This window comes from Aythya fuligula, chromosome 19, assembly GCF_009819795.1.
Source record: "Aythya fuligula isolate bAytFul2 chromosome 19, bAytFul2.pri, whole genome shotgun sequence".
Taxonomy (NCBI): Eukaryota; Metazoa; Chordata; class Aves; order Anseriformes; family Anatidae; genus Aythya; species Aythya fuligula.
Genome location: NC_045577.1, coordinates 10,745,632 through 10,771,952, shown reverse-complemented (window position 1 = coordinate 10,771,952; position 26,321 = coordinate 10,745,632). Strand labels below are relative to the sequence as shown.

At 45.7% G+C, this 26,321-nt stretch overlaps 1 protein-coding gene across 4 annotated transcripts in view; it reads right to left on the bottom strand.

Annotated features, from left to right (window-relative positions):
- ZNF618 (zinc finger protein 618) overlaps positions 1 to 26,321 on the bottom strand; it is a 171,347-nt gene that overhangs the window by 86,777 nt on the left and 58,249 nt on the right. For 3 of the 4 annotated variants that reach the window (XM_032200548.1, XM_032200547.1, XM_032200549.1), the window contains exons 1-2: positions 22,687 to 22,801; positions 14,451 to 14,494 (exon numbers count right to left, since the gene is read on the bottom strand). In XM_032200548.1, the coding sequence (XP_032056439.1) occupies positions 14,451 to 14,494; positions 22,687 to 22,773 (131 nt within the window). In that variant the 5' untranslated portion in view covers positions 22,774 to 22,801. Of the gene's footprint in view, positions 1 to 14,450; positions 14,495 to 22,686; positions 22,802 to 26,321 lie in introns of those variants that run through there. The other variant, XM_032200546.1, reaches the window with a different exon arrangement.

Here is a 26,321-nt window from a genome sequence, read left to right as displayed (position 1 = left end):
CCTGCACAAGCCGAGTAGTTTCAGCATAGCAAAACGTGTCCAGGAACATGGTGACCTCATGGACATGAACCCAGTGCTCACCCACAGCCCCCCAGGCAGGTCGCTCCGCAGCCACAGAGCCATGCTGTGGCTGAAAGGACTAACGTGACTTCTGGATACATGTGTGAGAGCAGAAAGATGTAACATGGAGGTGATTTTCTCTTTGCACAAAGCTGCGGCAAAGCCAGCTCCAGTGCACTGCAGACAGGTTGAACTCCCTTGTTTTTAAAAGGTGATTAGCAAAGCTGGAGAGGGTTCAAAAAGAGGCACTCAAATGGTTCAAGACTGGGAAAAAATGCTTTATGACTTTATAAGACCAAACAACTTCATGCTGCTTCTCATGCCAAAAGGCAGACTGAGAGATGATTTGATTGCAGCGTATTATAATCTTCATGGGGAGAAAATACTGTCTTTCCTTAATTTGGCAGGGAAAAGTAGAGAGAGAGCTCATCACTGGAAGCTGGAAACAGTTGAAATGAGGCATAAAATGTGAGCACTGATGGTGGTCCACTGGAACAACCATTTTCCAAAGGATGTGCTCAGGCAGAACAAAACTCTCAAAGGCTCCAAAACCCAGGGCATCTGCATCTGGCCAGCCCCAGGTTAGGGGGCTCGGTACACATGTGCTGGCCAGAGGCACACAGGTGCCCGACTTAGTGGCCAGAAGCTGCAGGAAGATGTAAGCAAGTAGACCAGACTAATGGACTCTCTGAAACTTTGCTCCTGACACTCACCAACCTTCTGGATCCATCTCTGCCAAGAAAGTAGCTTCCCAGTTGGGAAGTCTGCTCTTAGGTGGGACCTAAATCTGCAAGTATTAATTAAAAGCAATCCATTCCTCTGACATTGCCCCATATGTTACAATCCTGATCAGATACTCGATGTAGAGGAAACCAGCCCAAAATGTTTTTGCAACTGACTTCTGCATGATTTTGGAGCATGGAAGCTCTGAGAGAAGCCCACAAGCCCTCTCAAAAATAATAATAATTTAAAAAAAGCAGCGCTACTGGATTTTCAGAATCAAGACCCTCTCTGTCTTCTGACACTTTCTAGGAGCAATGAGAGCAGCAGCTAGCAGATGTACCCAGGGAAGTGAAGCTACAGCCCCCAGTGCTTCCCGTCGAGCACCCCGGCATCGCCTGCATGGTGACCCTGTGGTGAGGTCTATGCACAGCCACGTCCCGCTCACATGCCACATCTAGGGAATAAATGATGAACACTAACTACAAGAGATTTTTTTCAGTATATATATATATGCTCCCACCCCTGCTGCCACAGCCCCAGGACACACCTTCACCTCTAGCAGCCCGAGGTGCTGGTGTTTTACTGCGTAAGCCAGATCCTGTTTCAGAGCACTGAGGGCTCCAGAGCCCAGACTACACAAGCCAAAATGCAGAGAATGCCACCCCAAACACAAGCACACTGCAAGGAAATGCTGTGTTGTGTTTCCCTTGTTGAGCTGCATGTGGCTGGAATTAGTCCCACACCCCTGACAGCAAATTTATCTTCTTCATGACTGTTGCTGTTTTGCTTAAGAAGGAAGAGCTGTGTTCTTCTATTACTCTTATAATTTCATATCCCACAGATATTTTCCAGCTACTGGCTGATGCCAAGCTTTAGCCAAGCTTCAGCTGCAGATTCACCCGAGCTAAATATCCACAGGAGCACAATGGTTTTGCAAAATACCTTCACATAAATGTAACTGAAGGGCAACACGGTCCCAGCCCACCTTCCCTCTCCTACGGATGTGCCAGCAGGGGACAGAGGAGCCAGCAGACTGGGATTACTTCACATGATGTGTGACGAGGGCCCTGAAAACAGCTCCTGAAAACAGCAGGTGAAGGCAGCAGCCCCCTCCTATCTTCCCTGGTACTTCTACATCCACAGATTGAGAATATCTTCCTCATTTTTACTCTTACAGCCTCTGAGGGACTGACAGTAAGACTACGTGGGGTAACTTGTCTCAAGACCACAAAACAAGATCTTGACTTGGGTGGTGGGGCTGACTTGCAAATAGTGGCAATGAGAGTGGTCCCTAAGGGCACAGCAACGATCACCATTTTCATGGTGACTGTCCAGTGACAGACTCAATCTGCTTGGAAACAGCAACCAAAAAGCTCCCCAGGCATGAAGACCCAGGCATGAAGGTCCCTCTTCAGGCCAGGAGTAGCAGGGCTGACAGACGGCTGCTGTTATAGATCCACCTTGACAGGAAGGAGGCAGAAGTTGCATAGGTAGTCTGGAAATCCACTTAGTTGGCTTAGTAATCAACATGGTCTTCTACATCCATCTCCCAGCACTTAGCCACCAGCGCGGCAGGGGACTGTGAGCTGCACTTGAAAAAGAAACAGGACCGTGGTGCTACTTCATCCAACAGCGCAGCACTGAAAACACTGGGCTCAGGCCTGGCTCTCAGACAGCTCACTTGATGCCTCCACCGGGGGCCATGCAGCTTTGGAGAGAGATGAGGAGGCACCAATGGTGAAAGATGGCTTTCCTGGCAAGCACTGGCACCATCCGTGGAGGCCCCTTTCTTCTGCTCTCATGTGAAGTTCAGCCAGTGCTCCTGTGACTAGATCAAAATTAGGATCAGTCCAGGCTTCTTGGGTCTGAGGTGATGTCACGAAGAACTGAATATAATTGTCTCTTGAGACCAGGGGAAGGAGGGCTGAAGATCCATGTGGGACAGCAGAGTTTGAAACCTCCAATTGTGGCTTTAAAAAACTCTACAAACACCTCACAGCAAACTGGTAGAGAAAAAAGAGTAGACATTGGAAACTTCAGATAGGATGGAGAGGGGGAGTACTGCAGGTCTGTGAGGAGCCAAAGAGACATGACCCAGTAAAGCATAATTTCTTCATTACCCCTCTGGTCCTAGGATGTTGCATCCCTTGCAAGTCTTCAAAACTGCACTTGCTGTGTGTTATGCAGCGTTTTGCTTTCCCTCGTTCCAGACAGGTCAAAGGGTCTCCATGTAAAGAAGGAGAAAGCAGCAGCAGATCCAGAACATTTCCCAGAAAATTCCCTTGAGAATGACAGTAACTGAGAACATGCTGCCTGACCTTCAGTTAAGTCAAGAATTGGTATTATGACCTGGAAGAAGTAATCCTCACCACGAACCAAAAAGTGACTGTGTCTCCAAATGTTGTGACCATGAGGCAGAGAGCTCATGCTGTGCCAACACTGAGACCAGCTCCATCTTCTGAATTCCTGCAGGGCACTGCTGGGTAACACACAGGTACCAAGAATGTGGTCAGAGCCTCCACTTGGTGGAGACAGCAGCGCACAAGAACTAAGGGACAACTTCCCGTGAGTCAGATTCCACTCCTGGGTACCTGCATCCATCCCACTCATGGTGGCTCTGAACTGTACAGTGTTCAGGTGTGGCCTTCCACAGACCCACTGCAACTCCCTCTATTAAGTCCAGCCTGCATTTAACATCCATGGCTTATCTCCTGGGAAAAGGACATTCTTCAAAGTACTGTTTGCATATGACAAAAACTCCTCAGAGAAATGAGACCAGAGATTAGCAGAGTGCATAATCTGCTAACTTCCTTCCACTGGGTGCTAGCTTAGACCCTACCTCCTTCCACAGGGTGTATTTAAATTCTTCTCCATGTCTTTGAGCTCTCCTGGGTAATACCAACCTCCTTTACTACTTATTGTCTTGTCTTTACTAAGCTGTGGAGCTTGGAGATCCAAGAGGCTTTCCCTTGCTGAGGAGAGGAGGCACAAACCTTAGGATCACACACTGCTCACACCATTGCTCAACGCATGCTCCTACTGGAGCTCCTTCCTTCCCAGAACACAGGCCCTATGGATTTTAAACATTAAAGAGGCAAACAAACATTGTACTTGTATGTGTCACTCCTCTATGTAACTAGGCCACAGAGCCAATTACCGTATTACCAGCTCTACCATCTCACAATGCTCATTTCAACATTGCTGCTCGCTTTGATCATCAGACTTTCATCTTCCAATGACGTTACAGCCACTTTCATGACAAATACAAGCATGTGAAGGCAGAAGAGATTTAAGCAGGCTTGTTTAAGAGTCATCACGGGGATTTGGACAGCTACAGGTAGATATGTGTTCTGGGACCCATTTAGGTACAGCTACAATAGCTCCTGGAGGCCTGAGGCTTTACACAGCCAGATGATGCAACCACAAACTATGGACAAGTGACTGCACAAGTTGCACGGTTTGGGCTATAAAGCCAAGTAGTCCAGGTGATGCCCCAGGGACAGCAAAACAAGGAGCAATGGTAGGAGCTCTCCCAGGTGGGAGGACAGAAAGGAAATGGGCAACTCTTTGCAGCTGTCTCCTCTGCACCGTAACACTCTCAGGATGTGGCCAGAGGCTTCCAGCCCATCTCCTGCCGAAGAAGGAAAAGGAGGAGAAAGAGGTGCAAACCAAAGAGCTGCAATATGGTGTCGTTTTTATCTTTGGAGAGCGTTTCTTCCTGGCTGTGATAAGCGGAACCGGCAATGACTGAAAGCAAATGGGATCAGTCAGCTGCTGCAGCCAGAAGAAACTCGCATTTGCAGTTTGCTTTTTCTGATCTGGAGTAGCATTCTCATAAATAATGAAAGTGACTAAAAGCTACTTAAAAAACACACACTCCTCCCTTATGAAAGAATGAGAAAAAACCTCAATTACAAAAGGACATTTCTTCCAGCTAGGAATAATTTGTCATGTAATTCTCTGAAGACAGCAACAGAAACATGCATGCTCTGTGCTCCCTTTTGAGTGATCTGTGATTGTATATGTACTCAGATGGCTTCTAATGAGGCTATTTTTATAGCGCATATCCTGCTGAGCTTTTGGGGAGGAGCAAAGTGAGATCAGTGGAGACTCAGTTTTCAACGTCAGCTCCTGTGTGTTTTCTCCTGAAAAGGAGAGGAAAAGGAAACAAATGAGAAGGACATAGTCTGAGTCAACACCTACAAACAAAGCTCTTCCTCCCCAGCAGCAAACATGAAGCATCTTCTTTTTTTCCTTTTTTTTTTTTCCCTGGACACCACTCAGGCTATTAGAACCTAGCCACGTCAGTACGTCACTAATGCCTTGATGATATTGATGATGGCGATATCTAACTTCCCCTTGGGAAAGCATGATGTGTCCTCTTTTACACTACTAAAATACACACTTGTACAGTGCTTGGCCTGCTCTTCTGGTCTGCAGGACCAAAGAGGTTCAGAAGAGCAGAGTAATTGGGACCATGAAGTGGACACTTGAAAGGCCATGCTTTGCAGAGCCCACTGAGATAACGTCACCCGTATGACACTACAGCTTGCCTTCTCAAAACCAACAGGCAGCTCGCTCATCTCATGCCTTATCAAAAGGCTTCAGCTGTCAGAAATGAAAGCAGGCAAAAAATGTAGTGCTGAAAAAACATTGGGCTCAACTTACAGACCTCTGCCATGGTTTTCAGAGTCAGAAGGTTCCTGCCAGGACTGGAGCTAAGAGAAGTAGAATGGACAGAACAGCTGGTAATGAACTCTCAGTTTACACGGAGATGATGAAAGCAGAAAAACAACAATTTAAAATGAAAATTTGCTTGATTGACAAATGATTTATGGTGCCCTTCCTACCCCCTCTTCTTAGCTCTCGTTTGCTCCCCAGGGCAGCCCCACTGTGTGGGCACCATGCCTTGCATGGGGAGGAGAGAAGTGGAGTGGGTCAGAAAGCAGGGGAACTGCCTGGTGTCCTCCACCAGGGCCACCTCTTTCACAGATGTTACGGGGCAAAAAGGCTTTCAAGTTTAGGGTTAAAAGAGAGAAAAGATGAGGCTACGTGTATTTTTTTCCAGTGACACAGCTGAACATTTTGCTTCTAGTTTCGATGCTTCCTGCTTCAAATTTTCCCTCACAGCAACCAACCTACTCATCCAACCCAACCTCCTGAGCTCTAGAGCTGTTTCTCTGCCAAAAGCACACCTGCAGTTTGATCTAGTGCCTCTCTTCTATGGAGGCTGCCTTGATTTTGATGTGCAAAGTTCTGGAGTAACAAACACATTTCTGGGTCTCTCCTATGAGTCATTATCCTCCAAAATAAGTACTATATCTCCAGCATGGATAGCTCGCTCTGGTCATTGAGTCATGCTCCAATTGGTTTGCCAGAAAAGAGATCCTCTTACTGGGAATCTCCCCTCCATAGGAGCAAGCAACCTCTCCTGATGTCTCTTGAATGAAGTAAAGTGAACACACTTCCTTAATACATACTGTACACACATTTAAATATACCTTACAATTCTTTCCAGAAGTGTTTGGGAACCCATCCACGTTTTGAAGCACAGATACCAGAGAAGGAAGAAGAATGCCAGCAGCACTCTTAGTGGTAGCACCATATGCTGGTGGCACCACATGCTACTGCACGTTGATAACACGAACTCCTGGTAACGGATCAGCACAGGAAGGTCATGGTCACTACCGTTCCCCCAGGAGATTTCAGTTCTTTTCAGAATCACCAAGATGTCATTGCATATTCTCAAAGTGTGGGTACAACCTCTGAAAGCAAACATTACAAGAAGAACCTGTATACTCTCGTTCTCTGAAATCATTTTGGGGAATTGGAACTCCTCCTACCTCCATCAGTGGAGGAGCAAAACTTGCTGAAAAACAGAAAAAATTAAAAAAAAAAAAATGGGTCAGAGCCCATGCAACATGCTCATGTGAACCTCATGCTTCGAGGACTTCAAGGTCGCTGCTTGGAAGTGTTACTTCAAATCTCTCTGCTTGCTTCATTCAGAGTCCTATGGGCTGTATCCTTGGTCAGCCAGAGGGTTTGCTTCACCAGGCTGGTGCACCCACCCTGTGCCAGAGATGACTTTTTGGAATGCAGTAATCACTTACAAACTAACCAAAATAAGCTGAGGCTAACCAGGATTAATGTGCAACTCTCAGGGGCTTTGAGACCCATCCTGCAAATTTAGCAATTAGATTTGAGGAGATCACATTAATTGGACATGCAAAGATAATTTCTGAGGTAAGAAATACAGCCCAAAACCTTGTCCTTTCCTGGGACACATCCAAGTTTTCTGCTTTTCCCTCCAAAAACAAACTAAAATCAGAGTGTGACACCACATCCTTCTGCAGGCAGAAATACAACAGTAACTGCCATTTAGGCAACCCTGGAAAAACGTTGCTCAATAGATACCACAGCTGTCATGGAGTTCATAAATTCAGAATAACCTAAGAGCTTTTTAGAAGAGAGATGCATCAAGTTGGATCACTACCTGCCTCAGATGGCAGCCAGCCATCAGAGAGAGGCAACATCAGCCAAAAAGAGAGGCAATAACTTTCAAAACCACCAAACTAACTAATCCAACACATGGCATGGTGGTAATCATGCATAGCATGATCAGCACCACGAGGACCCCAGGGACCAACTAACAGCACAATCTCAAGAAAGCATCAACTGAAGTGATTTCTAGTGTTCTAGCCTGATTGTTGCACCATCATGTTCTGAGCTTTACGTAGTGATCCTAACCTCGACCGTCACCATAATTTAACTGACTGCAGAACACATATGCCTGCATTTAGCAGGAATCCCCCAATGCAAAAAAGAAGAAATTCTTAACAGGAATATGTGTTCATCTGCTCTGAGAGTTCTTATGCATGCTGTATCAACAGCTTTGTAGCAGTGAGGGTCTCAAGACATAAAAGAAATAAAATGTTTCTGAAGAGATAATACCATAAATGAAAAAACTGCTAAAATCTAAGGAAAACATACAAACAAAGCAGCATACTTTTTTTTTTTTTTTTTTGAACATTCTTGGTCTACTAAAACACACAACCTTTCCTAACAACAAACTGCTTTAGTAAGTGTAAGAGAAATTTAATTGTGTGTTCATTCCTCAAGGGATGCTCAACAGCTCCAAAGCTCCAAATCCTTCAGAACAGGTAAATTACAGGACCAAATCAGGCTGCCTCTCCTCTAGAAAATAAACATTAAAATACAAACATGAACAATAGTAAAGAGCCACAAAGAATTCCTAAGTTATTAGCAAAACAAATTCCCTTAAGTCCTTATTAGGAGTATCTTGAGGATGGTTTGAAGAGGGAAGTCTAACCAAATTAAAAAAAAATAAAAATGGGCTTATCCAACAAGAAACAAACGCTCAGTGTTTGCCAAAAGCAAAAGAATTCAGTCTGATAAAAACTGTGACATACAAATGATGCAGGTTAAAAACTAAATTTAAGATGATAATAGAATAGCTGCCAGCGTCTTTAAATTTTCAAGCATGGAAATGTCAACAGAGACAAAGAAATTCAGGGAAAAACAAAGAGAATAGATTAAGGATTTATTTATATCAGCGAAAGAGCTCTATGTTGCTTGACTAAGAAATGACTGAGGGGGTGACAACTGTCTGCAGACCTCCATAGGTCCCCCGACACCACCAGGAGAAGCTCACACCAGACTGCCGTGGACCCATGGGTGAGAGCATGACACAGCACGGCCGTGAGAAGAATGGGATAAAATGAGCAAACAGAAGAGACGGCCAGAAAAGGAGACAGGACCTCGGGACTGGAAGAACTCCTCAGCTGGGGAGTGATACAAATGAGGTGGCAGATGTCCTGTTGCTGGAGATACACACGCATTTAAAGTAAACAAGATAGAAGACTATAAGCTCTTATCAGAACAACCACAAGCTGGCCACGAGAGCAAATGACCTAAGAAAAATTATGTCCTGGTAACTTAGCTTTGCCCAAGACAATATTGCTACTGCGTCTCATGAACTTCACATCTCCAGAAAGACACATTTCTCCACCTCAAGCCATCAGAGGCTTTCCTGGGTCTGGCTTGGCAAATTGGCATGGATTATGCAGAGAACATGTCGGTTCCATAGGCACTGGGATGCATCTATGCACTGTTGTCTCATCTTTTACGTGTACACCTATGGCACCTTGACCTTGATCTGTGTTTCAAGGAAAGCGGCATAGGTTTCCCACAGTTTTTGTCTTCATCACAGCACAGAACTTAACACCACTGTCCACTTTTCTTAAATCAGCTAGTGGGGATTTCTGGGGGGTTGGTTTGTTCCTTTTTGGTCGGCTGGTTGGTTTGTTTGCACCTTTTTGAAGATGGCTAGTGAGAATCCTTCAGAGAGCACCAAGACTTACTAAATACCTTGCCTGGTTATTAATACTTTGTCTCTTTCTGATGCAGGATCAGGGTATCTTAAGCTCTTCTGGGACTGAAAATCCCATGGGTGGCCTTGTAAAGGAAGGGGAAACAGTTTAAATACTTTGGCTTCTTAGAAACACTCACACACATCCCTTCGTGGGGTGCAGAACTTTCTTTAGAGGTTCAGAGAACCATGTCCCAGGGATGCCCACCCATGCTTGGCCACTCCTGGAGATCCTCCTCCCTGAAAGCTGGGGACATGGTGAGGACTGGTCAGGTGGGAGAGGAGCCTGCAGAAGAGATGGTGCCATCCCTGGCAAACCTCCCTTTGGGTTAAAAGAGCTGCAAATGAAGATGTGTCTGCAAAGGACAGAATGCACAGAGAGGGAAGGAGGAGAAAAGATACCACCAGTAAGGCAAAGGAGCAAAGTAGGTGCAAGAATGTCTTGGCACCTTCTCCTCCAGGTGGAAACATCTTACTGAAATAGTCTTATTTACACATCTTATTGAAATCACATAATTTTTGAAGAGGTAAAACTACAAATTAAAATCTGGTGAAGAGAAACAAAGCAGCACATTTAGTACTTTCCAGCTATCTTGGTCTATTAAAACACACAACCTTTCCTGACAACAATCTTCTTGATAAAGACCAAAACTGCCAGAGCACCTAAGCACCACAGCTTGCTCTGACATGTTAGGCAAAAGTGCACCACGTCAGAGCTGGGAGACCTCGACATCCCAGCCAAAGGAGCCGCTGGAAATGTTCATGTCCCGCACAGCCCTTCTGCTGAAGCTTCACCTCCAAGAAAGCTCCCACCGTCTTTGGGACCCTTACAACAGTGCTGGGAAATGATGCAGTAACTACAGGACCCATCCAGGCTCTCACAGCCAGTTCACAGACCCAGCGGGTCTGGGATTTACCTCCGTTTGGGGAGTGAAGCAGGATTTTCTGCACAGTTACATCTGTGCTGCAAGCGGGTTCCCCGGCTGGTGACAGCCCTCGTGCAGACGGGGGCTGAGCTTCCAGCTGGCTCCGTTCCCTCCGCAAACAGATGCAGTTCCTATATCAGGGTCTGATTTATTCAGCAGGAGTCTCACACATTAAGTGTAGTTAAGTCTGAAAACAAATCTAATGACTTTAAAATAAATAGCCAACGGAGGACTTGAAACTAAAAATCTTCCTTCCTTTGACACCCACCACATAAACAGTAATAATTATATAAAACCGTGTCTAACACATGACTACACAAGGCTCTGGTGACCAAGAAAAGCACACGCTGCTTGTCAGACATAATTGCACATTTGGTTTTTCAATTATTTCTTGTCGAGATCCAGAGCCCACCATCTGAATGCTGACATTAATTATTGGTAAGCAGTTTGCCTTGTGATGGTGTCGTGAGGATTCCCAACAGCCACCCTGAGGTCCGCAGCCCTACAAGGCTGGCGTGCAGATAGCGAGTGAATCCAGATCTATTTCCCTTGCTCAGGAGGGGCTTCAGGAGAAGGTTAAAGGAACTTTCCACAGACAGCAGCAGGGTAACTGATCCCCCGGAAACATCTCTCATCCAGAAGAGAGACCCACATCACCATGGGTCACCCAGGTGAGCCTTGTCTCCTAGAGATGACATCCTCCGTTTGAGCTCCTGAATGCCACTCGAGTGCCCAGCTCTTGACAATATGCTCCAACAGCTCCAACAGCCCATCATGCAAGAAAACTTAAACTGCATGAAGTTCAACAAGGCCAAGTGCCGGGTCCTGCACCTGGGGTGCAATAACCCCAAGCAGAGCTACAGGCTGGGAGAGGAATGGTTGGAGAGCTGCCAGGCAGAGAAGGACCTGGGAGTGATGGTGGATAGTCGGCTGGATATGAGCCAGCAGTGTGCTCAGGTGGCCAAGAAGGCCAACGGCATCCTGGCTTGTATCAGGAACAGTGTGACCAGCAGGGCTAGGGAGGTGATTGTTCCCCTGTACTCAGCTCTGGTGAGGCCGCACCTCGAGTACTGTGTTCAATTTTGGGCCCCTCGCTACAAGAAGGACATCGAGGTGCTTGAGCGGGTGCAGAGAAGGGCGACGAAGCTGGTGAGGGGCCTGGAGAACAAGTCCTACGAGGAGCGGCTGAGGGAGCTGGGCTTGTTCAGCCTGGAGAAGAGGAGGCTCAGGGGCGACCTTATTGCTCTCTATAGGTACCTCAAGGGAGGCTGTAGCGAGGTGGGGGTTGGTCTGTTCTCCCACGTGCCTGGTGACAGGATGAGGGGGAATGGGCTTAAGTTGAGCCAGGGGAGTTTTAGGTTAGATGTTAGGAAGAACTTCTTTACTGAAAGGGTTGTGAGGCATTGGAACAGGCTGCCCAGGGAAGTGGTGGAGTCACCATCCCTGGAAGTCTTCAAAAGACGTTTAGATGTAGAGCTTAGGGATATGGTTTAGTGGGGACTGTTCGCGTTAGGTCAGAGGTTGGACTCGATGATCTTGAGGTCTCTTCCAACCTAGAAATTCTGTGATTCTGTGATTCTGTGTGATTCTGTGAAAAAAGAATCCTTATCGGCTTTTAATTTCCTACCTTTTAATTTTGTTGACTGCCTCTTTTTTCTTGCAAAAGGGAAAAAAAGAAGTCTCTGATCTACTCCTTTTCTGGAGTGTTCAATAACATGCACAGCTTTGTCATGTTGTCTCTTAGTTGTCATCTTCTCCAAGGCAAACAGCCATCTCTCGCTCCCTTAAAATAAGAGTTTTCCTATGCTCCTAACAATTCTCCTTGGTTTTTAAAATATCCCATTAACAAGCATACAGTGAGGTACAGGATCCACATACAAGTTAATAAGGTAGGAAACAGTGCGCTTTCTGCCACCACTAATTCTCAGCTGAAAATGGCTGCACGCTGAACCAATGTTATTTCAAAGGCAGCAGACAGGCCCAATCAGAGCTATAGAGGTGATAAGATCAGTAAAATCCTGTGCCTTCAGAGCTTTTAACATTTACTTGAAACAGAATAAAATCAATCCAATCCAATAAATAAATAAAAACAGGAGCGGCCCAATACTATGGTCACCACATTAATATCAAGCATGCTATAGTAAAAAAAGTAATAATAAAAAAAATTGTAAAAAGGTAAAGTTGCCCTGGCAACCTTATTTTGCTTATACTTTTTCCTGATATAAATGAATACTTAAAACCTAACATGATAGCTTGCAATTAATGAGACAGTTTCAAGCAGCAACAACCTCAAAAAACAACTACTCTGTATCCCCAGCCATTAGTGGCCTCAGAAGATTTCATCAAATCCAAATTTCAACCTTCAGTCACTGACAGCATTTTTTTTTTAAACAACTGTTTTTTGTTTTTTTTTAAATGTTTTTTGAACATCTTTTGTTCAGCCAGGCAGATGCTGATGTGGATTTTGTTTCCACTTTTCTAAAAGAAAATATGTGATGGCCAGCCTCACGCTCTTTCTCTATGTACATAAAGAGTGATGCTGCTGGAAGCAGTTCTGCCACTGCTACAAGTTTGGGTGCCTGCCTTTGGAGAGGCTCTGGCTCACACCCAAGAGGATGCTCAGGTCCTTAGCCCGAGGGCACCTCCTGCACGCCCAGGAAGGGAGGACATCCACACCAGACACCTGCGAGACATCTGTGTCCACATGAGACTGAGCTCATGGACCAGCACTGCAAAACCCTCCACTGGGAGCTACAAGATCAGATCAAAAGTCAGGATAAAAACTTTGGGGGAAGCAAGCAATGCTCAGCTCCTTAGCCAATTTTCAGCTTTCCTCCCAGTGCTTTGTCCAGGCTAATTCCCAGCATTCTGAAAGCAAGCACTGCTGGTCCTCACTGATGAGCTTTCCCCAGCTGGGAAAACTTAAATTTTCCTTTGCATAAGACATCCGATGCTGGTGCTTGCTCCCCCATGCTGAAATCTGCACACCGAGCCCCAGCCATCAGGTACCCAAGAGGTGCCCAAAGCCGGGCACCGCCACAGCACCGCAAAATGGCAGTTTCATTTGGAAACCTCGCAAAGGTGGCTGTGGCAGCACGGAGCACCCAGTGCTGCACAGAGCATTTTGGAGATCTCCTTAGTGCTTTTGAGTCTTGGGAGGAAGTCGAAAGGTGTTCCGGAATACCATTAGCAGAGAGATGGTACCACTGGGTAGTGCAGACAGGAGGGCACGAAATACAGCTCCACCTCTGCAGGAGGCCGGCAGTGCCTGGGATCTGGTGCTCGCTGCAAAGGGCCGCACTGAGGACAGGGCAGGTGATGCTGATGGAGGTGACACCAGGACGGGTGTCAAAACCGGCACTGCAATGACTTTTTCCACAGCAGTCAACTGGCTCCTGTTTTCCATTGCCTATCTTCCCCCATCCATGCCGATGTAACCCGCAAACGGATGTAACCCACAAACGTGCCCTGTGTGGGTGGTGGTCCCCTCACCACGTGCTGGCACTTCCCTGACTTTCCTACCAACTCTCGTGGATGTTTCCATTCTCTGTTGCAGCCCTCTCCCCTTCCCACACCATGTGCTCCCCTCCCCTGTATATCTCAGTGCTGACACCGTTTCCAGCCTCACATTTCTCAGCTCCTATATCTCCACCTATTTTTACCACAAAACTTTTTAAACCTGGCCGATGAGTTTGCCATGCTGCTGGTGGACAGCTGACAGGCGGAACCAGCTCACAGGACCACACAAACCCAACCAGCACCAAAGCCATGCCATGCCCTGTCCTCCTGGCACACCTTTCCAAAGGAAACCCAATTAAAATGAATTTCTGTCTGACTGAGAAAGGAAGCTAGGTGGCCAGCTGCCCCTCGGAGATGGAGAAGCACCATCCATAGTGCACCTCCCGCCTCCCAGTGCACCCAACAAGGAAAGATGCCCCACAGCACCGACGGGCGGGAGGTAGTGAGGCCACAGCATGAACAGCCCCAGCCTCAGCACCTCCCCTGCCTTTGTGCCACACTTTCCTCTGGGCCATGGGCCCTTTCCCCAGCCAGCCTGTGCAGCACGGACTGAAGTCTCCATCAGAGCTGCGTGCTGTGATGGTTGTTGCACCAAGGCATGGCCACAGGGCCCCCCCGCTGCACTCACAAACATCTCCTCGTGGACCCCAAGGCTAGAATTATCTTTCTTGCATCCATTTCTAGCGAAGTCTAAACATGTGTGTATGGCCTCTGCACTCTAACAACTCCCATCTCATTCTCCTCACCACCCATCTCTGAGACGGGGCAGCACACCCCAGCAGAGCTGCAGCTGCCCACCGTGTCACACCGCAGAAGAGAAAACTGTCACGTACCTGCTGGAAGAGCTCCTCCTCCCAGTGCTGTTGCTCTCGTCGGCCTGTGGGGCAAAACACATTAAAAAAGGCTGTTTAGGTCAAGAAAGGCAAGGCTGTCTTCCAACACTTTGGATGCCTTCTGCACCAAAGCCACCTTGAGTTTTTCCATTCTGAGTCACATGCATCCTCCATGTTTAATTTTGGCAGGACGTGTCGTGCACTTAAATCCAAGCAGGTGCACCAAGTTTTCCAGAGACTGAGGCAGGACTTCAGAGACAGCTCCACCAAGAAGGTGATTTTTTGTTTTTATTCCCATCCCCATGATATATCCAAAAACAACTGGTGGAGATCACTTGTGCGATTATTTTGTTGTGCTCTACCAGAAACCTCCCAAGTTTAAAGCAACAATCCATTCTTTGCAGGAGGAAAACAAGGCCAAAATACGCAATTTGCTGGAAGAAAATTCAAAGCATCCAAGCTCAAACAGCCTAAAATTACACCAAAATCCCATAGTGCCTTGCATTTGCTCTGCCGGGCTGGATTGGGCATGGAGGCACTGGGTGTCATCCCAAAGCTCCTCATCCCAAGCCCCGACTCTTCTAAGCCCTGCCCTGCCTGGAGGCCGGGTTGCAGGGAAGGAGCCCCCAGGGGAGCTCCCTGCCCAGACACACCTGGCTCGCCTGCGGGCGGCCCAGTCCTGCCCTCCCGGTCGCAGGAACGGGATGAGCAGGAAGGGGATGAGCGGGAGCCGCCACCTCCTCCCTGCCTCCTTCCTCCAGCTCTCTGATTAGAGGCTTCCTTGGAAAGACAATATTATTCCAAACCCAGAAATTTTATTTCTGAATTTGTGCAAATACAAGTTAAAAGATATTAGCTGCATTTCACATTTTGTGCAAATGGCAGAAACAGGCAATTCATGTGCAGCAGGATGGGGGCTAGCCAACGATTTCGATAAAATAAACCCTTTTTTAATTTAAATGCTAATGCACTGAATTAAAATTTAATAACTGAGGAAATTGAAAAGCCGAGCAGGAATATTGGAAATAAATCCAAGCAGAAACAGCTGAAATTAAAAATTCTAGAGAGTGGGAGGATAGCAGCTAAGCTGTCTTATATGATTACATTTTTTTTTTTTTCAGAACGAAGGGGGGAAGGAAAAAAAATCCTATCTTTGGCTGGCTGTAGGGCAGTAAATCGAGAGTGCTGTGATTTATTGCTCAATTTTCCTGAGGGAAAAAGGCTTTCTTTCATGCTGAAATATTTCATAAATTTCAAGCCAGCATAAATTCTTAATTTAAAAGTTATGGAGGTCACATTTAGTGCACTGGTGCAATTCTGAAATCTTAAAGGAATAGCAACCAAAAAATTACAATTTGATTTTATTTTTCTTAATTCTTTGGATGAAATTTTGTTCAAAGGGATTCTCTGAGTTACACAAGGCAGAAAGGCATCCTGGCTTCTGAAGGTTTCAGAAATTCACTGGAAATGAAGAGATAAAAATCTAATTCAATTATAAAAAGGTATTTTTTTTTATTATTATTGTTAGCCACTTGAGGAATTTCTGTTAAAAAATTTCCTCCCTCCATTGCCTGGGAAAAGCCAGAAGGGAGGAGCTGACAATGTAATTGCTTCTGTTAGATCTCCAATCTTTTGTGAGCACTGATATGTTCATTTGTTATACAGCTGTTCAGCTACAGAAAGGATGTCAGAGCACCCATAATTCAAAGCAATCAATCAAAAATTAATGATTTGTCATGCTTACACAATGGGGAAAAAAAAAAAAAAAAAAAGCTTTATGGGTTCCTGCAACTGGTAGATTGCTCAAACCTTCAGGGCATTTTCTAGAAGATTAGATCTGTGTGTACAAAAAAGAAAAAAAGGAAAAAAAAAAAAAAAGATAAAAAGGAGACTTTACATAAAGCCAGGCCAAAAGCCTTGTGGGGTGCTATGGCATCAGCATTACCCGAACTCCCCTACAGATCAGTGCCCACCCCTTTGAAGAGCTTTCCGTACAGCCCAGCCTCACAGGCAGCCCGTGAGCCACCTCCCGCGCCCCTCGGTACGAGCAGCCCCAGAACAGGAACGGAGCAGAAAGGCTCCTGAGCTCCAGGAGTCCCCCAGCGCAGAAGCCCAAGCCAAACTCTGCCCTCCCATCACCAGGCTGCACCGCTCCAGCGGCAACACTGTGTGCTATCCACCCAAAATTAAAAGATTTTGGTTTGGGAAGTAGGGAGGCACGTCAGCAGCTTACATCAAGCCTCAAATTCGGAAAATTGTTTGAATTTGCAGTGTTTGTCCTCCATGTAAGCAAGGTATCCTTTAGGTACAAATTCCTTCTTGGAGAGCATGGTGCTGGCAGCGTGCTCCAACACGAAACGTGCCGATAGCCCAGCGCCATACTTTATGCTTGTACACACGTGTACAACCTCTCATCTGATTTACCACCCCGCCCAATGCAGACATTGCTCCTTTTCCTACTTGTATCTGGAGTCGAGCAAGTGACGTGCTAGAAACAGGATGGGGCATCCACACTTGAGGCTCAGGACAAACGCGCCCACACGCAAGGCCCAAGTCCAGGCCCGACCCAGGCCCACCTGCGGCATCACCTCGCGATGTGGGCGACCCACAGGCAGCACCAGAAGAGGCAGCACCAGAAGACCCCTGGCAGTTTTACATGTATTATTTACTTCATTTTTTGTTTACCTTCTACGTTTGGTGTGCATTTGCTCTGTTATTTCCCCCTTCTACTTTATTTTTTTAAATGAATTCTAATGACAATTTTTTTGCTTTCTAACTTCTTTTCCTGAGCAATTCATGGGCTGCCCCATCCTAGGCTGCTGCATGTATCAGTGTAAAGGGTGAGACATGCATGAGGAGCACAGAAAGGGAAATGTGATGGTGTGACCACACCAACATTACGTATTTCTGTTTTAAAAGACAAAAAAAAGGAACCACAAAGAGAAGAGAGCTCTCAATCCAGGCAGTTTAACACCAGCCAAGATGCTCTTGGAGGGAAGGAGACCATCTCCCAGCCTGCCCATGTGGAAAAATGCTCAAGATCTCACTGATGGACACCAGTGGCGTGGTTGTTCAGGGGCTGCTGCAAGCTACCACCTGACTTCCTATTTTGGATCTGTCAGACCAAAAGAAGGACATCAGATCCAGGCTGGCTCTCTGAAAGGTTTCTGGATGCTTAAATAAGCCCATCCTCACCAAAGGTGCCACTAGGAGAAACCTTCACACACTGCTCCAGTTTCCAAAGTGGCAAATCTGCTGTACCAGCGTTTTATCTCGGTCGCGACTCCTGAGGGACAGCTCCATTTGGTTCAGCGCCAAGCCCGGAGAAGCCTGGCTGGGGCTGCAGCTACAGGATGGTCTGGGCAGAGATGACTGCTGCCAGGCTGCTGGTCCCAAACAGATCAAATTCACAAACAACCTCCCTGTCACAGACCTGAGGACTTGAATTTACGGCTTTGGTGCAGGGCTGGGTGGCAGCACACCCTGTGAGCAGCTACCTGCAGGAATGGCCATTGTGGCCAGCCTGAGCCACTTGACACGTGGCTATTTCTGAGCATGGCCAGGCAGTGCCCAGCGACCCGCTCCATGGACAGAGACTGAGCAAGCGCCACCTGGACCAGCCTGAGAAACCAGCACAACAGTGCATCGCAATCCCTGGTGGCACCAGCCAAGCCTCCAGCCCATGGCCCTACCCAAAAGGTTTTTCTTCTCCTCTCCCGCTCAGCTTCGGGCTCACACTCAGCACTGGGAACACGGGGAGATGCTGCACACGTTTCTAAAAATCTGGCTGAAACAAGCTTTTGTTCTTTTATTTGGTAATGAGCTGGATTTAGAATCAAATATTAAGTTTTGATGACTTTAGCAGGTCACACTATTAACCCATATAAAGCAAAATGTTGCTTTTAACTTCTAGAACATCCCATTTAAGGAGCAGAAATATCCCAAGAAAGTTAAAGCAGTGAATTGGTAGAAATCGCCATTCAACCACTGGCAACCAGAACATACTGAAATGGCTGAGAGCAGCTTTCAATGAAGTAGTGTCTTCGGGAATAGGAACGATAAATCGTCTGCACACCAGTTTACCCAGTTAATTTAATTCAGGGACTTCCTCATTTTTACTTGAAAAAGCAGAAGAGCAGTGTTTGCGCCTGCCTGCCAGTCCATGAGCCAGGAAGGATGGGCTCTGCTCGCCTCCACCAGGACATGGAGCTTCGCAACAGAGGCAAGGCTCCTGCTGCATAATTAGTAGCACAGCTTCTTGCATAAAATAATTTACAATTCAAAATATGATTCCAAAGGTACTTTTGTATGTATCTGGTACGTTTAAGGTAGTTAAACAAAACTAATACAAATAAATATCTATTAAATTAAAATGCATAAAACCAGAATGTGGTTTCTGGCCATATGTTCCTCAATTCAAGTCGTAAGCAAAAAGTAAATCATGAGATAAATAGAAAATGTATCAGTCAACATCTAGCAGGATAAAGTGTCAAAAATTAGGAGTCCAAGCAGATGTACAACTGACCCCAGAAATGCATGTTTAGAGAAAGGGCTACACTTTTTTGGGAAAAGAAAACACGACATTTTAACAGTTACTGAGAAGCATTAACAACTAAAAAGCATTAAAATGTTAAATGAGATTTCAGACTTAGGCATGGGCTTTCTGTCTGATCACTGAAGTTAACACCACAAACCCTGGGGCCAGCATGGACAGGGAGCCCTGGACCCACACGGGCTGGTAGCAGCTCAAAATCCACCAGTATCGACCCCAAACTGCTGCCTGACACACCTCCACTGCACTGCATTCAACCCGTGTTAATTAATGTTTATAAGAATTAATTGTTCTCACCCATACTACCAATTCCATGTTTTTATCGAAACTTGTGAGGTCCTTTCACAACCTCTCCCAAAGCAGAGTAAGGCGGGTTAACTCACTGGATTGTTTGTGGAAGGGTGGAATTGTTTGTTTTACCGGGGGGGGGGGGGGGAGGGGAGGGAAAATAAAAAAAAAAAAGGGGGCAAAAAAAAAAAGCAATCTGAATACATTCCCAAAGACAGCTGAATCATTTTCGGCAAAACACAAAACACACATACAGGTCAGGAGGGAGCCAGAAACAGATACCCAGCATGGAAAATTTCACCCCAAATAATTAAAATTTGGCAACATGATAAGCGACTGAAAACAGATCTTACAAAGGAATGTGCCATAAAAATAACTGCTGGCCTACCTACCTGCACTGTCTATTATTATTAACTTCAGAGCAACAGAAAATGCAGGAAGTGTTTTTTTTTTCTTTTTCTTTTTTTTTTTTTTTTTAAACAAATGGTAAGACACTGGCAGTTTCCTATTTAACTTTCATTAAAGAACAACCAAAAAAAAAAAAAAAAGAGAGAGAGAGAGAGAGAGAGAGAGAGACAAGAAACCCACTACTACACCAAAACATCTGCAGAACACCAGGACCCATCCATACACCCGTGCCCTTTGCTTCCCACTGTCAACATGGGAATGCTAAGGAAAAGCTCAAGTGATGAATTTTGCACTGCAGCCCTCTGCATTTCCCCCACTTTGTTCTCTCCCTCCACCCGGTCCCAGCTCAGTGACGCTCCCCAAGTTTAACAAAAGGCAGGGAGTGATGCTGAGCTGCTGGGTGAGCTGAGCATCTGTGCCCACGCACTTCCTGGAGTCAAAGTATCCCCTACACCAGGCAAAATGATCTCTGATGCTTTGGAAAGCTTTGGCTTGGCTTATCCCATCCTTACCCTTTACCTTAGCACATCTACATGGGCTGCACGAGCCTCTGAAAGGGATGATTTTTCCGTGAGGGAACAACTAAGTTCATTGGCAAGGAGGAATGCGTTGCCTATTTCCTCAGCTGCAGCATTCCCCTCAAGAAATAACCAAAATAATAATAATAAAAGAAATTCAACGAGGAGGAAATCTGAGCTCTACCAAGGCATCTCCCCCAGGAGGGCAGGGAGCACCAGCAGAGCTGAGCCCTGGGTATGGGGTGCCCCCGGCCCTGCTCATCGCGGGCTCTGCCCTGACGAACAGCGGTGCTGAGTTAGTGCTGAGCATCTGGGGCAATTCCTCCCCTTCCTTCAGCTGATGTCTTGCTGCAGTGAAAATTCAGAGCACTTAGGGACTGAGGTCGATGCTTTCTCCTGCAGCAAGGTGGAAAACCCAGTATTAAAAACAAATCACACTCCAAGATAAGAGTAGTGGGAGTATTTTCTACTCGAGGTCACCATGAGAAAGGTGGTGACTCTTACCTTGGCCACAGAAGTGCATGAAGCCCCAGCCCAGCCAGAGGTGAGCAGGTGAGAAGAGCACCAAGGGTGACAATCAGGGACATAAGAGCCACGCAGGAACAATCACCAGGCGCTGGGCTCACCCAAGCAGCATCAATGGCACTGGGACAGGTCCACCCATCAGTGACTGGACCAATGCATCTACTGAAATCTTTCAGTCTGTAACTCAGCGTACCCAGTGCTGGAGGAGAATACAGCAACAGGACTACAGATACTTCTGCATATGCATTATTTAAACCGAGCTCTACAAAGACTTGTTTTAATGTTTAGATTCCCAAAGTTCATTCACTGGAAGCTGCCAAGGTGACTCTGTGGTGCCGTGACACACCAGTTCCCAGGCACCAGACAGACAGAGCATCCCCACTGCCACTGGGACAACATTAACCCATCATTAACCTATCCAACCCCACTTGGCCACCAACAAGTCTGCATGCTTGGCGCACGTTTGAGCAGAACTCATGAGTTTATTACAGCTAGCTCACTAACATAAGCTCATCCACCTCATCTACACATGCAGTCAATGCCTGCTGGAACCAGTTACTCATAGTATAAAGAAATCAGTTGTTACACAGCAACTTCTAGGTGGGAAAACACCATCATCTAAGGTTCCTGTGTCTCCTTCTTGCTGGTGGCCAATGTCCCAGAAAGGACACGTGTCAAGGAATGCATTCAGGCAGAGAGCATGGTCTATCAGCATGATTCAGCACCCAGAGGTGGTGGTTCCCAGCGCCTGAGGCCAGGGGTGCTGCTTGACCACCACAGTGCAAGGACAGCCAAGAGCACTGCAGTGTCCCTCCATGAGAAACCACCAGAGCTGCAAAGAGATGCTCTCGTCCCCACGGGGCCACCCCCCGGGTGATCCCATGCACAGAGTCTGACTGAATTGTACCTTGTCTCTCCCGGGTGCCCATCCCAGAATTAACAGAGAGAATTAAAAGCTGATGATGCTTCACACCTCTCATATGCCTGGGGAAGGCAGCAGCCCCCCTCCCTGAAGGTCCCCAGCTGTCCCAAAGCTGCTCAACACTTCCCGAATATGGCTGATGGAGACAGAGCCAGGAGCTCCACAGCCCAAAGCAGCCCAAAGGTCAGACATGAGCACAAGATTTCACTGGAGAAGCTGAAATGAGAATGACGCTTTCCACGCTTAGAGTTTCAGTTCTGACTTAACCCAGGGGCCCTCTCTACACTGATTTCAATTCTCTTTGTATTGGCAGAAGAATTATTTTTCTTTTTCTTTCTTTCTTTTTTTTTTTAAACATTATTTGGTCTTGAAAGCGGCTGGACTTGGTTTGCTCAAACTTTTCCCCAAACTCTTATCTCAGGCAGAAAAAGTTGGAGCACAGAGGTGAAAATTGTAAGTAGACAAATAATAATAATTACTATTATTATAATAAAAGTGATTAAAATCTGGAAATTATTCTCAGTAAATTTCACTGTATTTACTTCTTGCTTATTACTGATTATCTTTCCATTTTATAATCTTAACTTAATAACTTGTGTGTTTTACTTGCAGCCACCCAGTTTCTGAGCTGGCTCAGTAACTCGTAATTACAAGTTCTTCTAAAAGTTTCAGACTGAAGAGGTTTACTCCCTGCTGGAAAAGGCACATTAAGGGTTTTGCTAGCTCGTAACTGGGAGAGCCACGCAAACAGCAAAATCAGTGAAGAAATAATTCTGGCCATCTCTGTCACCTCCAGCTCTTCCTGTCCTGCACCAAAGGCACCCCTCACAGTTATATCCACATCATGGATTACAAGATGAAAACTACCCTCCAGATTTAATGCCAGTGTATTGACATGAAAGCAAAAAAAAAGATCAAAATATCACAAACAGCTTGGCCAGGCACTGAACAACTCCAGAGCTTTTTGCTCCTGAAACTGAAAAAAATTGCCTTTGAAGTACTCAGGATTTCCGTGTCACCTACCATTTGCTTTGGCTCCCAATACTTCAGATAGTCCCAGACAGGTTTAAGGACTGCAAGCAGTTGCTTTTGAGTCAAGGGAATATTCATATGAGTAATTTTATGAACTTGCTGAAAGTACTGGTGGAATCTGTGCTTTGAATTTCAATTTTTCTCTTGTGGCAGCCCAGGGAAATTCAAGTAGCGTATTCTGGCAGAGGTAGACAGAAGAAAGGGAACATTAAATAAATTTTAACCTAAAACTACAACTGTTCAAACAAGTATTAAAAAGCTTCAACCTGATGCACCTCAGTATGCTGTTGTTTTTGTCTTTTTTTTTCTTCAAAAAAGTCATGAAATTAAAATTATGAATTAAATCAATGCAGTAAATTGCCCTGGATTTAAAGAGTTACTCCTTGATTATAAGCAACTGAAAAGTAATCAAAATATTTTTTCCATCTCCTGTTGCTCAACACTCTTCTTACTCTGTTCTTTACGAGAAAAATAATCAAATTGAGGGTGAAGAGGAGAAAAACCATTACTGATTACTTCTGAACTCTCATATTGTAAAAGCTGGAAAATCAGAGTGACCAGGCAAAACAACAGAATTATCTGAATCAAGCCCTTGTTTATAGATGGTATGAGTTTCCCAGCAAAAGGAACAGCTGGAAATATTTTTAAAGAATAAATGTATATGGAATGAAACCTTGAGGGGGGAGGAGGGTATTATTATTTTTTACTTAGGGAAAAAAGGGGGAGAGAAACCATGCGATAGTATTTCAGAAATCCACCCATTTCTCCAGGTTTCCAATTTCACAGGAAACTCTCAGGAAATCAATTTTTAAAAAATCCTGTTACAGGCAACTTTCCAAGTTGATAAAACAAACATATCTAAAAAGCTGCAAGCACACGTGAAAAAAAAAATATAGTAGGACTTATTTATACACGGAATCCCACACATTTTACTACAGAAGTGCTGTTAAACACATTTTGTTCTGCCGTTTCCAAACAGGCGCATCTCCTGGCTCTGCGTAGGTAGGCTCTGCTTTGAAATGCCACATCCAACGGAGCTGCGGTTGCCTCTCGTGGCATGAGTTACCCAGCCCGCAGGAGCCGCCAGCACCTCTCCTCCACACGTGTTGAGCGATGCAGTGGGCACGGCCTGCACAGCTCTGCCCGGCCCGGCCCTGCCCCAGCAGGGCCACCCAGGGCAAGGTGCCCAGCACCACGTCCAGGGGGCTCCTGAAGATCCCAAGGAGGGGTCTCCGCATCCTCTCTGGGCAGCCTGTGCCAGTGCCCTGTCACCTGCACAGCTCAGAAGGACTGCCTGGTGTTCAGACAGAACTTGTTGTGTTCCATGCCAGTCACAGGGCACTGCTGGCAGGAGCCTGATGAGAAGCCACAGGGACAGCGAACAGCCAAGGGCAGCAGAGCCGTGCTGCAAGGAGCACGGCCCCTGGGGCAGCAGCTGCAGGCGGCGACCAGCCAGGAGACACCACAAGATCTCAAACCATGGGATGTCCTTATTCTAAAACACCTTCAGGTACAACTCCACCATGCAGATACAGGCTACATGGGAGCATTTCTGCCATCAGGAGCACTCCTGATGCTTGTTAGAGCTGGTGAATCACCTGACAGCACGGTGGCTCACCAGAAGCACCTCTGCTCCTGTACCTTGAGCTGTTTCAGATGCTCAAGTTCTGCTCTCTGAGCACTGAAAGTGGTGCTGGGAAAGAGAGAGACAAGCCTATCTACAGGAAAACCACCCCTGAACACAGTAGCTCCCTGGACAGATGTCCATGAAACCCCAAAGTCCCACTGCTGCTTCCCAGTGCGAAAATGCCACAGAACCCCACAGATCACCGCGCTGGTCTCCAACAGGAGCCTGTGACCTTCAAGAAGTCCGAACCCAATACATTAGAAAACATTCAAAACAAAAAATAAAAGCAAATCATGTCCAGAACATCCTCAGAGGACAGCTTGTGCCTGGGGGAGATCCACCAACCGCAGCTTCATGGGCCGAGGAGCCGCGGAAGAGCCCGGTGATGAAGTACTTCTTGGAAGAAGCTTTCATAAGACTAAAACTTTGCCCTTTAAATCTGCAGACACTGTGAGGCACGTCCCAGAGCAGCTGCCCTGTCATCTGTGTGTCCGTGGTAGCAATGTGATCCCTGGGCAGAACTGTACATTTTGGAATTTTAATCATTCTTTTGTAAATTTTGGAGAATGCTTTGGATCCTTTCATAATTAACTGTACTGTACAGATGCAAGGTATTAATGATGTTCAGTTTTATATCTGAGGAACATAATGAAATATTAAAAATTTGTCAAATGATAATCCAAAGCAGTAAATTAGTATCCAGCATTAAAAATGCGTAATTTAATAAATACCTCCATGGACATAGATACATTGGAGCACAGTGCAACTGTGTTAAGAGCAGGACTGTAAGAATAAAATTCTTATTTTATCACTGTAAAATAATTTTTTTTAGCCTTACAAGAGAAACCCCTTGTAGTGCTCAGAGATGAGCTAAGAAGCTGAAACTAAACAAATGTTTACCACTGAAAGGTTACCTAGGGATCGTCACCTTCTCTCCCAATTTTGTGTGATTGGCTTTTTTAATAGCATGAAATTGTGGTAATTTTACTTTGGAAAGGGAAAAAAAAAAAAAAAAGTCAAACCACATTGACCTAAAAGTAAGAAGGGGGATGGCACACAAAGCTCGATGATTTTTTCAAACTTAAAAAAGAGCAGTAATTACAGGGGGAAAATTCAGAAAGAGTTTAGTCTGCCTGTCTCTCTCAAAAAAAAAGAAAAAAAAGAAAAAAAGAGAAAAAAAGAAAAAAAGAAAAAAGGAAGACAAAAGAGTAAAAAGAGAAAAGAGAAAAAAGAAAAAATAGAACAAAGGGAAAAAAACAAAGTTGGAAAAAAGCAGGCTTAAAGTAGAAATCTTAGAAATTCTGATTGCAAAATAACCCCCATCAGCCAACCACAAATCCTATAAATATCAACAGATCAACTCCCTGAGCAGATATAAATAAATAAACAAACAGACCTCCTAGATTAAAAAAAGAAAAGAAAAAAAAAAAAAAAAGACAAAAAAATGTCTTGCTGCCCTCAGCAAAGTTGGGTGAGTTCCTGAGAACTACGGCAATTTGGAAAAAAACAGAAGAGAAAAACCAACTGCTCCTGGGTACAGCTGAAACGCAAAGGCTGTGGGAGCGCTCCTGCGGGGACACGTTCCTCTCCTGGAGACAATCCAGGGGCTGCCGAGCGTGGAGGGCGCAGTGATGGAGCAGCCAGTCTGTCTCAGGACCTGCCCTGCAAACCTCAAGTCCTCAAACCAGGCTGGGAAGAGGGGTTCTCTCTGCATACCACCAGCCTTTGCTTCTGTCATTCCCAAACTGACATCTTTCAGTAATTGCCTGGGCTAAAGAAATTCTCTTTCAAGGCACTTCTATGGGACAAACATCACCCAGACCCAGCCTTCATGACCTTCTATTCTCTATAGTTCATAGAGCTGAAAAAAAATAAGGGCATAGAGCTGAAGGGAAATTATTTTCAGCCAGAAGTGTAGCTATATAGCAGGACCGACTATTGCATGGATTAGTGTCATTTTTGCTGAAGTACTCATACAATGGAGTATGACACTCATTTT